General features: G+C 47.8%; 1 protein-coding gene across 4 annotated transcripts in view; it reads left to right on the forward strand.

The window, feature by feature from the left end:
• Positions 1-12,177, forward strand: part of HMBOX1 (homeobox containing 1) — a 169,662-nt gene that overhangs the window by 103,144 nt on the left and 54,341 nt on the right. For all 4 annotated transcript variants that reach the window (XM_063915074.1, XM_063915071.1, XM_063915072.1 and 1 more), the window contains exon 3: positions 7,232-7,708. In XM_063915074.1, the coding sequence (XP_063771144.1) occupies positions 7,232-7,708 (477 nt within the window). The remainder of the gene's footprint in view (positions 1-7,231; positions 7,709-12,177) is intronic.

Raw genomic sequence — 12,177 nt, forward strand, 5'->3', positions numbered from 1 at the left:
ATCATGTAAGAGCACTGTCAACAGTGTTCATTCCGGAAGTGAACAACTGGGAAGCAGACTTCCTCACCAGACATACGTCCTGGAGAGTGGAGACTTCATCAGGAAGTCTTCGCACAGATTGCAGTTCGGTGGGGACTGCCACAGATAGACAGGATGGCGTCCCGCCTCAACAAAAAGCTGCAGAGTTATTTCGCCTGGTCAAGAAACCCTCAGGCAGTAGCGGTAGACGCCCTAGTGACACCGTGGGTGTTCCAGTCAGTCTATGTATTTCCTCCTCTTCCTCTCATACCCAACAGTTGAGAATAATAAGAAAAAGGAGGAGTGAGAACAATCCTCATTGTTCCAGATTGGCCACGAAGGATCTGGTATCCGGATCGGCAGGAAATGCTTACAGAAAATCCGTGGCCTCTTCCTCTAAGGCAGGACCTGTTGCAACAGGGCCCATGTCTGTTCCAAGACTTACGGCGGCTGCGTTTGACGGCATGGCGGTTGAACGCCGGATCCTAGCGGAAAAAGGCATTCCGGATGAAGTCATTCCTACGCTGATAAAGGTTAGGAAGGACGTGACATCTTAACATTATCACCGTATCTGGCGAAAATATGTTTCTTGGTATGAGGCCAGGAATGCTCCTACGGAAGAATTGCATCTGGGCCGTTTCCTTCACTTCCTAAAAACTGGAGTGAATTTGGGCCTAAAACTTAGGCTCCATTAAGGTTCAGATTTCGGCCCTATCCATTTTCTTTCAAAAAGAGTTGGCTTCTCTACCAGAAGTTCAGACGTTTGTAAAAGGAGTGCTGAGTATTCAGCCTCTTTTTGTGCCTCCGGTGGCACCTTGGGATCTTAACGTGGTGTTAAGTTTCCTAAAGTCACACTGGTTTGAACCACTTAGAACGGCGGAGTTAAAATATCTCACGTGGAAGGTGGTCATGTTATTAGCCTTGGCTTCGGCTAGACGCGTGTCAAAATTAGCGGCTTTGTCACATAAAAGCCCCTATCTGGTTTTCCATATGGATAGAGCAGAATTGCGGACCCGTCCACAATTTCTGCCGAAAGTGGTTTCATCTTTTCATATGAACCATCCTATTGTGGTGCCTGTGGCTACTCGTGACTTGGAGGATTCCGAGTTGCTTGATGTGGTCAGGTCTTTGAAGGTTTATGTAGCCAGAACGGCTAGGGTCAGGAAAACTGAGTCGTTGTTTATCCTGTATGCATCCAACAAGCTTGGTGCTCCTGCTTCAAAGCAAACTATTGCTTGCTGGATCTGTAACGCGATTCAGCAGGCTCATTCTGCGGCTGGATTGCCACTGCCAAAATCAGTTAAGGCCCATTCCACTAGGAAGGTGGGCTCTTCTTGGGCGGCTGCCCGAGGGGTCTCGGCATTACAACTTTGCAGAGCGGCTACATGGTCAGGTCCAAACACTTTTGCAAAGTTCTACAAGTTTGATACCCTGGCTGAGGAGGTCCTCTTGTTTGCTCAATCGGTGCTGCAGAGTCATCCGCACTCTCCCGCCCGTTTGGGAGCTTTGGTATAATTCCCATGGTCCTTACGGAGTCCCCAGCATCCACTAGGACGTTAGAGAAAATAAGATTTTACTTACCGGTAAATCTATTTCTCGTAGTCCGTAGTGGATGCTGGGCGCCCGTCCCAAGTGCGGACTTCTTCTGCAATACTTGTATATAGTTATTGCTTCAATAAGGGTTAATTTATGGTTGCATCAGGGTTTGACCTGATGCGCTGTTATTTGTCATACTGTTAACTGGTTGTTATCACATGTTATACGGTGTGATTGGTGTGGCTGGTATGAATCTTGCCCTGGATTACCAAAATCCTTTCCTTGTACTGTCAGCTCTTCTGGGCACAGTTTCTCTAACTGAGGTCTGGAGGAGGGGCATAGAGGGAGGAGCCAGTGCACACCAGAACCTAAATTCTTTCTTAAGAAGCCCGTCTATCCCCATGGTCCTTACGGAGTCCCCAGCATCCACTATGGACTACGAGAAATAGATTTACCGGTAAGTAAAATCTTATTTTTTTACCTTATATTCCCTCACAGCCTAAGAGAGCACCGCATTATCAAATGCAGTCCTTTCAATCACAGAGAAACAAGAAAGTACGTGGATCGTCCTTTCTGGCCAGAGGTAAGGGCAGAGGGAAAAAGCTGCACAACACAGCTAGTTCCCAGGAACAGAAGTCCTCCCCGGCCTCTGGAAAATCCACTGCATGACGCTGGGGCTCCACTAAGGGAGTCCGCCCCAGTGGGGGAACGTCTTCGAATTTTCTGCCACATCTGGGCCCACTCACAGGTGGATCCCTGGGCAATAGAAATGGTTTCCCTAGGTTACAAACTGGAATTCGAAGAGGTGCCTCCTCGCCGGTTTTTCAAATCGGCTCTGCCAACGTCTCCCCAAGAACGGGAGATAGTGTTAAATGCAATCGACAAATTGTATCTTCAACAGGTGGTGGTCAAGGTTCCCCCGCTTCAACAGGGCAGGGGATATTACTCAACTCTGTTTGTGGTCCCGAAATCGGACGGTTCGGTCAGACCCATTTTAAATTTAAAATCCCTGAACCTATACTTGAAAAGGTTCAAATTCAAGATGGAATCGCTCAGGGCGGTCATCGCCAGCCTGGAAGGGGGAGATTTTATGGTATCTCTGGACATAAAGGATGCATACCTTCATGTTCCCATATATCCACCTCATCAGGCGTACCCGAGATTTGCGGTACAGGATTGTCTTTACCAATTTCAGACGTTGCCGTTTGGGCTTTCCACGGCCCCGAGAATTTTCACCAAGGTAATGGCGGAAATGATGGTGCTCCTGCGCAAGCAAGGTGTCACAATTATCCCGAACTTGGACGATCTCCTCATAAAAGCGAGATCAAGAGAACAATTACTGAACAGCGTGTCACTTTCACTGAAGGTGTTGCAGCAACACGGCTGGATTCTCAATATCCCGAAGTCGCAGCTGGTTCCTACGACTCGTCTACCCTTCTTGGGCATGATTCTGGATACGGACCAGAAAAGGTTGTATCTGCCGATAGAAAAGGCTCAAGAACTCGTGACTTAGGTCAGGAACCTATTGAAACCAAAACGGGTGTCAGTGCATCACTGCACGCGAGTCCTGGGAAAGATGGTGGCATCTTACGAGGCCATTCCATTCGGCGGGTTCAATGCACGGACCTTCCAATGGGACCTACTGGACAAATGGTCCGAGTTGTATCTACAAATGCATCGGTTGATCACCCTGTCCCCCAGGGCCAGGGGGTCTCTCCTGTGGTGGCTGCAGAGTGCTCACCTTCTAGAGGGCCGCAGATTTGGCATTCAGGACTGGGTCCTGGTGACCACGGACGCGAGCCTCCGAGGTTGGGGTGCAGTCACACAAGGAAGGAACTTCCAGGGTCTTTGGTCAAGTCAGGAGACTTGTCTTCACATCAACGTCCTGGAGCCTAAGGGCCATATTTAACGCCCTTCGTCAAGCGGAGACTTTGCTTCGCGACTTACCAGTTCTGATCCAGTCAGACAACATCACCGCAGTAGCTCATGTAAACCGCCAGGGCGGCACAAGGAGCAGAGTGGCAATGGCGGAAGCCACAAGGATTCTGCGCTGGGCGGAAAACCATGTAAGCGCCCTATCAGCAGTGTTCATTCCGGGAGTGGACAACTGGGAAGCAGACTAACTCAGCAGGCACGACCTGCATCCGGGAGAGTGGGGACTTCATCAGGAAGTCTTCACACAGATTGCAAGCCAGTGGGGCCTGCCCCAGATAGACATGATGGCGTCCCGCCTAAACAAAAAACTGCAAAGGTATTGTGCCAGGTCAAGAGACCCTCAGGCGGTAGCGGTGGACGCACTGGTGACACCGTGGGTGTTCCACTCAGTATATGTGTTTTCTCCTCTTCCTCTCATCCCAAAGGTGTTGAGAATAATAAGAAAAGGAGGAGTTCGGACAATTCTCATTGTTCCAGATTGGCCACGAAGGGCCTGGTACCCGGAATTGCAGGAGATGCTCACAGAAGATCCGTGGCCTCTTCCTCTAAGACAGGACCTGTTGCAACAGGGGCCCTGTCTGTTCCAAGACTTACCGCGGCTGCGTTTGACGGCATGGCGGTTGAACGCCGGATCCTAGCGGAAAAGGGCATTCCGGATGAGGTCATTCCTACTCTGATAAAGGCTAGGAAGGATGTGACAGCTAAACATTATCACCATTTATGGCGTAAATATGTTGCTTGGTGTGAGGCCAGGAATGCTTCTACGGAAGAATTCCATCTGGGCCGTTTCCTTCACTTTCTACTGGAGTGAATTTGGGCCTAAAATTAGGCTCCATTAAGGTTCAGATTTCGGCATTATCCATTTTCTTTAAAAAGAATTGGCTTCGCTTCCAGAAATACAAACTTTTGTAAAGGGAGTGCTTCATATTCAGCCTCCTTTTGTACCTCCGGTGGCGCCTTGGGACCTTAACGTGGTTTTGAGTTTCCTTAAGTCGCACTGGTTTGAACCACTTCAGACAGTAGAGTTAAAATATCTCACTTGGAAGGTGGTCATGTTGTTGGCCTTAGCTTCGGCTAGGCGAGTGTCAGAATTGGCGGCTTTGTCTCACAAAAGCCCCTATCTAGTTTTCCATATGGATAGGGCGGAATTGCGGACCCGTCCTCAATTCTTGCCTAAGGTGGTGTCATCCTTTCATATGAACCAACCTATTGTGGTGCCGGTGGCTACACGAGACTTGGAGGATTCCGAGTATTTGGTTGTAGTCAGGGCTTTGAAAATTTACGTGGCCAGGACGGCCAAAGTCAGAAAAACTGAAGCGCTATTTATCCTGTATGCAGCCAACAAGGTTGGCGCTCCTGCTTCAAAGCAGACTATTGCTCGCTGGATCTGTCCCACGATTCAGCAGGCGCATACGTCTGCTGGATTGCCGTTACCTAAATCAGTGAAAGCCCATTCCACTAGGAAAGTGGGCTCTTCTTGGGCGTCTGCCCGAGGGGTCTCGGCACTACAGCTGTGCCGAGCAGCTACTTGGTCAGGGGCAAACACGTTTGCGAAATTCTACAAATTTGATACCCTGGCTGAGGAGGACCTCCTGTTTGCTCAATCGGTGCTGCAGAGTCATCCGCACTCTCCCGCCAGTTTGGGAGCTTTGGTATAATCCCCATGGTCCTTGCGGAGTCCCCAGCATCCTCTAGGACGTAAGAGAAAATAAGATTTTAAACCTACCGGTAAATCTTTTTCTCGTAGTCCGTAGAGGATGTTGGGCGCCCGTCCCAAGTGCGGACTACTTCTGCAAGACTTGTATATAGTTTTGCTTACATAAGGGTTATGTTATGGTTGCTTTCAGTTTCCGACTGAAGCTATGTTGAATTTCATACTGTTAACTGGTTAGTTTATCACAAGTTATACGGTGTGATTGGTGTGGGCTGGTATGAATCTTGCCCTTGGTTTAACAAAAATCCTTTCCTCGTACTGTCCGTCTCCTCTGGGCACAGTTTCTCTAACTGAGGTCTGGAGGAGGGGCATAGGGGGAGGAGCCAGTGCACACCCAAATCCTAAAGTCTTTCTTAAAGTGCCCATGTCTCCTGCGGAGCCCGTCTATCCCATGGTCCTTACGGAGTCCCCAGCATCCTCTACGGACTACGAGAAAAAGATTTACCGGTAGGTTTAAAATCTTATTTTTTTCCTGCGACCTCTCCTTTTTAGCTCGGTACAATGTTTTTAGATTTAGCCGTGTAACGTATTTCATATGACGTGTAAATAGTGTTTTTTCTTTTTTTCTTTTGTAATCCTGTACAGAAGGGAAATGCATTTATGTGTGGGTACTTAGTCCTGTTTTAAACTAAATCATTTTCATGGTCAGCTGCAGTGTTACTCATTTTCTTTTTAATTGAGGTGTTATTGATTCTGCAATACATATGACAAGGCAGCAGATATAAACTTTAGAACATTGGGGGTAATTATTTTATCCCTTTTACAAATGCCTGTTACTAGGATACAGAAATGTCCGCAAGTTATCCCTTGGTAGTCGCGCGCACTCCAAAACTATGAGTACATCCGCACCAGTGCTGAAAGTAGGGTGGTACGGAGTACCATTAAGAAATGTGGTGGTAGTACTCCGTACAACCAGCCCACAACTGGGGCATCATTTATAAGAGGCATTTTTGTGTGTGGGGCATAAAATGGTGTCCGTGGCATAACTGTGTGTGTGTCATAATATGTAATAGGCATTACTATGTGTGGTATAATATGTAATGGGCATTACGGTGTGTTGCATAATGTGTAATGGGTGTTATGGTGTCTGGAATCATGTTTAATGGGCATTACGGTGTGTGGCATAATGTGTAATAAGCATTATGGTGTGTGTGGCATAATGTGTAATAAGCATTACGGTGTGTGGCATAATGTGTAATGGGTGTTACGGTGTGTGGCATAATGTGTAATGGGTGTTACGGTGTGTGGCATAATGTGTAATGGGTGTTACGGTGTCTGGCATAATGTGTAATGGGTGTTACGGTGTCTGGCATAATGTGTAATAAGCATTACAGTGTGAGGCATAATGTGACCATGCTCCTATTGTCATGTAGCCACTCCCCCCTTATGACATGTTACCCCGCCCATTTTTACTATCCGTACCACTAAGAAAAAAATTCTACTGGCATCACTGATCAACACGGATGTGATCACTACTGTCCCAACGATGAGTCACGTGTGTAGCAGTAGAGACTTACAGGACAACTTATTAATGTTCGTATTAGTCCCAGACCCTCTAGCACCACCGCTAGGTCCCGGGGGTTGCTCATCTATTGAGCTTCTGAGGTCGCTTGATGCACCAAGACTCACGCCCTGGGGTGTCAATGTGAGCTGCCACAGTGGTGGGTCTGTGACCCAGTTTGTCCTTTCCACTTCGCGGTTTACCTTAATGATTCCAGGCTGCGAGCATTCACATCCGTGATCATTAGATGGATCACATGTTCTCTACTCTAAACCTCAAGTACCCACCAGCAGGTCAGCTGTACAGGATCTCTGTCTGTGAAAATACAAGGGACAATTATTGACCCAGTAAAAGAGATGAATCCACCTGTTCATGACTGAAGAAATCCTGAAAACATGACCTGTTGGTGGCACTTGAGGGGTTGGAGTAGAGTAAGCCTGAAATCCATCTGGAGAGATGCGCAGATCCTCCTCCTGTTTGTGTTTCCGCTGTAAGTAACTGTCCTCCTCTTGTGTTCTGATTTACAGTCTGCCAGAAACCATGTCACATTACACGGATGAACCTAGATTCACCATAGAGCAGATTGACCTGCTCCAGCGCCTCCGGCGCACGGGAATGACCAAACACGAAATCCTCCACGCTCTGGAGACGTTGGACCGCCTGGACCAGGAACACAGCGACAAGTTCGGAAGGAGATCGACCTACGCCGGCAGCTCTTACACCAACAGTACCAATAACGTCCCCGCATCGTCCTCCACTGCCACCGCCTCCACGCAGACCCTCCACTGCGGCATGTCCCCGTCGCCCAGCAACAGCTGCGACACTTCCCCGCAACCGTGCACCACCAATCAAAACGGGAGAGAGAGCAGCGAGAGGCTGCCGACTTCCAACGGCAAGCTGTCCCCGGCCCGCTACCACACCAACAGCATCGGGGGAAGGTCGTACAGCTTCGAGGCTTCGGAAGAGGATCTCGACGTTGACGACAAGGTGGAAGAGTTGATGAGGTCAGTGCAGTGTGTTCATACAGTAGCGCTTTTTAGAGGCTTAGCGAGATCATGTAGCCGCTGCTGCGTCTCTGCAAACATGCCGTTTATCTTAGTGTACAGAGTTCTCCTAAAAGATTTATTCCTTTTTGGGCCAATGTTTGCATGATGTCCAGGCCACTAGTAACAAAACCGTGTTATAAAATTCCCTCCGTGTCTGGCCTGCAGTACAGAAGCTCTTGGACTAATCTGTTGTGCCTTGTTTGGACACTTGCCTGGGATCTGTGCAGGTTTATTCCTAATTGTGTTTTGCTTTCCCAAATTAGCTGCGTTGCTTTTGATGACCCCGGACTTCAGCGACTTCTGTTACTCCGTGCCAGACCCCCGAGTGCTTGGGCGTCATTCATCGCAGTGTGTAGTGTACTGGCACGGACAGAAGAAGTCCCAAATGCTTTTTGGTGTCTGTTGCGTGGCTCTCGGTTAGTTAGGTCCAAACTGAGGCTTTGTCGGCCTCCAGATGTACGTAATGCAGAGACAATGACCTAATTTTATCTGTGAGCAAGCAAAACTAAATATAGCTTTTCTCCGCAAAGGGAGCGCAGTGGGACTCTAGTTGTTCCGGACATGGAATATCTTTTAGGTGGGTTTCCACCATTGCTGATCGGCAAAGTGTATAAGTCTCCCAAACAAACGGGTTAGCCCTCCCCAAAGTGCAAGCTTTACGTTTTATTATTAACCTTTTGTTACAACCTGTTAAAGCGTTAAGTCAATGAACGGTCAATAAGTTTGTTTTTTATCTTGCTTTGTAATTTGGAAAAGAAACCACATTGCATATAACAGTTTTGTTTTACACCGTTTAGTACATGCTGCTTTTATTCATGTAGGTAGTCTGCATGCCTAATAAGGTAGGGGAGGATAAGTATTACACGTGAGTAACAAGTACTTACACAATGATGTAACACTGCAATCTGACGTAGTGGGGTTCTACGCGTTACACCACTTCTGGTGTCTTGTAATGAACACTGGAAGTATAGGTAGTTTTAGGGCTCTAACTAACACTCTACTTAGAGGGGAGCGGAAGGCAGGGCCAGGCGTGTTATTGGAGGGTAGCGGAAGGCAGGGCCAGGTGTGTTATTGGAGGGGAGCGGAAGGCAGGGCCAGGCGTATTATTGGAGGGGAGCGGAAGGCAGGGCCAGGCGTGTTATTGGAGTGAAAGGCAGGGCTAGGCCTGTTAAAGGGAAGAAGTAGGCGGAGCCAGGTCAGTTATGGGATGGGAGTGGTAGGCAGGGCTGTTCAAATTATTGCAGGGATGGGAGAGGCTTGGCCATGCGTGTTATTGGAGGGAAGTGGAAGGCGGGGCTAGGCCTGTTAAAGGGAAGAAGTAGGCGGGGCCAGGTTAGTTTTTGGAGTTGTAGGCAGGGCTTGGCGTATTATTGGAGAGATGTGAGAGGTGTGGCCAGGCTTAATGGTGGGGAGTGGAAGGCAGGGCCAGGCCTTTTATTTTAGTGTAGTAGTAGGTGTGCCAGGCCTGTTATTGGAGGGATTGGAGAGGCTTCGCCAGGTGTGTTATTGGAGAGATGTGAGAGGTGTGGCCAGGCTTGTTATGAGAGGGGAGTGGTAGGCAGGGCTTGGCGTATTATTGGAGAGATGTGAGAGGTGTGGCCAGGCTTATTATGAGAGGGCAGTGGTAGGCAGGGCTTGGCGTATTATTGGAGAAATGTGAGAGGTGTCGCCAGGCTTGTTATTGGTGGGTGTGGAAGGCAGGGCCAGGCCTTTTAGTGGAGGGGCACGTTATAAATTAATGATAATATTAAAATTAGAGGAGGGAGAATGGGGAGGGGTCAGACTCATTATTAAAGGAGGTGGAGCTAGGGTCAGGCAGCTCACTGGAGAGGAAGTCGTGATTCATGAACTCCTCGCTTACTTTAACACCAATAATCGCTTCTCTGGGCAAAAACACCCTGGATGCGGCTGTAGGATTCCGATCTTCTCTGGTGATCAAGGATCTGACTGGATGGCTCCTGCAGCTGACTAATCAGCATCACTGACGGTCTATGATGACTATTTATCTCCATCCTACTTTTATACCTGGAGAGGCAACAGCCAAATCACTTGAGCCCAAACATCGTAATTGTTGGGACTTGGATGATTTAGGGGCAGATGTACTAAGCTTTGAAGAATGATAAAGTGGAGAGACCTAAAGTACCAGCCAATCAGGTCCTAACTGTCAGTTTAAAACGCAGCCTGTAGGAGCTGATTGGCTGGTGTCCTATCTCTCCACTTTATCGTTCTCCAAGGCTTAGTACATCTGCCCCTTATGGTTTTATTCACCTGGAATTCTCCTGTAAATATGAAATGGTTAGTCCACCAGACAGTGCCACGGACCGCTCCGTGGTTTATACAGAGCAGACTGTGTGACGGTAGGCTGGCATGGTTACAGCACGGGTTTAGACACTTATATTCATCTATTTGCTAAACAAATACTGTAGGTTTCTCACTCAAACACTATAATTGGTTCAGAAATTTCTCATTTCTTTTTTTAATTAGAAAACAGATTAAAATTCTGTTGTGGCCTTTTCTCGCAGCTGTATATCATTTCATTGTTTAATTAAGTGGTTTTCTTCTCTAACTTAACCATTCGCCTCGCTCACTATGGGCGTGACGGCGCCGTGCCGTCTTCAGCCGCTCGTCTGCTCTCAGTGGCAGAAGCCTTGGTGCATTCGACGTGTCATAATTAATAGATTGTAATTACAAGACTTTAAATAATTCACACAGGCAGAATACTATGCATTGAAACGTAGAGTGAAACGCGTCTGATTGTATTGAAGTGTCAAAGGTAGAAGGAAACGTTTCAACGTGCGCAAGTGCGTCGGTAGCCAGCCTGGCCATCCTTTGGCGCTACAGCTCTTTTGAAACTACAAGTCCCAGCATAGGGGTATATTCAATTGAAGTCGAAAGCTGCCGTCTGTCGAAAAGACAGCAGTTTTTGACTTTTTTTGGTCGGAAGGGGTTCCGACCTATGCAATTTATCACCAAATTATTTGACAAGTCGAGAAATTCGACTTGTCGAAAAGCACGTGGATTGGCGGAATAGTTGCCGATCCACGTGCTTCTGTCGAAAACGGTTTTGGCCCCCTTTTTGACCATCTCAATTCGACTTTAAAAAAAAGTCGAATTAAGATGGGGGAGCAGAGACGGGGGAGAGGAGGAGATGGGGAAGAGCCTCGGGCAGACGGGGGAGAGCAGCGCTACAGCAGCGTAGCCGGAGGATTTGTCACAGCCGCCGCTCACAGCAGCATCCACCCGGCTCCGGCAAGCGAGACCTGTGACACTTCCTCTGGCTACGCTGCTGTAGTGCTGCTCTCCCCCCGTCTGCCCGCCGCTCTTCCCCGTCTCAGCTCCTGCATCTCAATTCGACTTTTTTTAAAGTCGAATTGAGATGGAATTGAATAGCCCTGGTCGGATCCATTCCGACAAATGAATGTCGGAATGGATCTGACTTCAATTGAATATACCACATAGCCTCCCATGGATCAGTTAATAAAGCATGCTGGGACTTGTAGTTTCACAACAGCTGAGAGCCACAGGTTGGTCAGCCCTGGTCAAGCCTGCTAAAAAGTGGAGAAGTTGCATCAACTTCCACCTAGACTGTACTTTATAAATGCTAGCTTAAAGCTTATTGTGGTCATCTGCCTGTCAGATTTGCCAGCGGGCACAAAAATGATGTGGAAGGCTTTGCTGGTATTGCAGTCATTTTGGAGCCACCCCAGGAGATCACTTGCTTCGTAACGATCCCTGCGAAATCCAGCTACGCCTCCCATCCTAGTACCACAGTATATAATGGTCATCTGCGGTCGGTATATCCAGTCTGGGCTATAGGATGATGGTTTGCCAGCCTGCTAATTGACTTGACTTTACAGTCTCGGGTCTTCTAAGGTCAGTCGCACCTCTGCTTTTATTTTAGGGACTTGGCAAGAATCTTGTTTACAGCACGCTATAGAGGTGAGATACAGGGCGGTTATGTCTGTGATAGAGGTACTAAGTGCATCCTAAGGCGAAGTAGTCATTCCGCGTATACATCAGCTATATAATCTGATAAACTTTACCATAAGTGGCCTTTATCAGGAGAATCTGTAATACGTAATAACATGCAGAGGTCTCCGGAACCTAACAGAACTGCAGATACTGTAAAACGTTTTCATGGTAAGTTAAATATTTTTATTACATTATGATGGTCGATGAGAAAATGAAAATGTGTGGTGTCGCTCATACTTTTCTAGCTCATTATGTAAAACAGGAACATCCTCTTACTAATGTGAATTACGAAATTGCGATTTTAGGTTGTGGGCACAGACTGGAGCTGTGCAATGATTTGGTGGCGGCAGGCTGGTACGTATAACAGTCAACCATAAAAACATTTGTGATCGGATGCACCTCGCTGCCTGCATCAAGCAGCGATCACAGATTTGTATTGGGTCCTACGGGACCTG

The sequence above is a fragment of the Pseudophryne corroboree genome, chromosome 4 (assembly GCF_028390025.1).
Source record: "Pseudophryne corroboree isolate aPseCor3 chromosome 4, aPseCor3.hap2, whole genome shotgun sequence".
NCBI classification, from domain to species: domain Eukaryota; kingdom Metazoa; phylum Chordata; class Amphibia; order Anura; family Myobatrachidae; genus Pseudophryne; species Pseudophryne corroboree.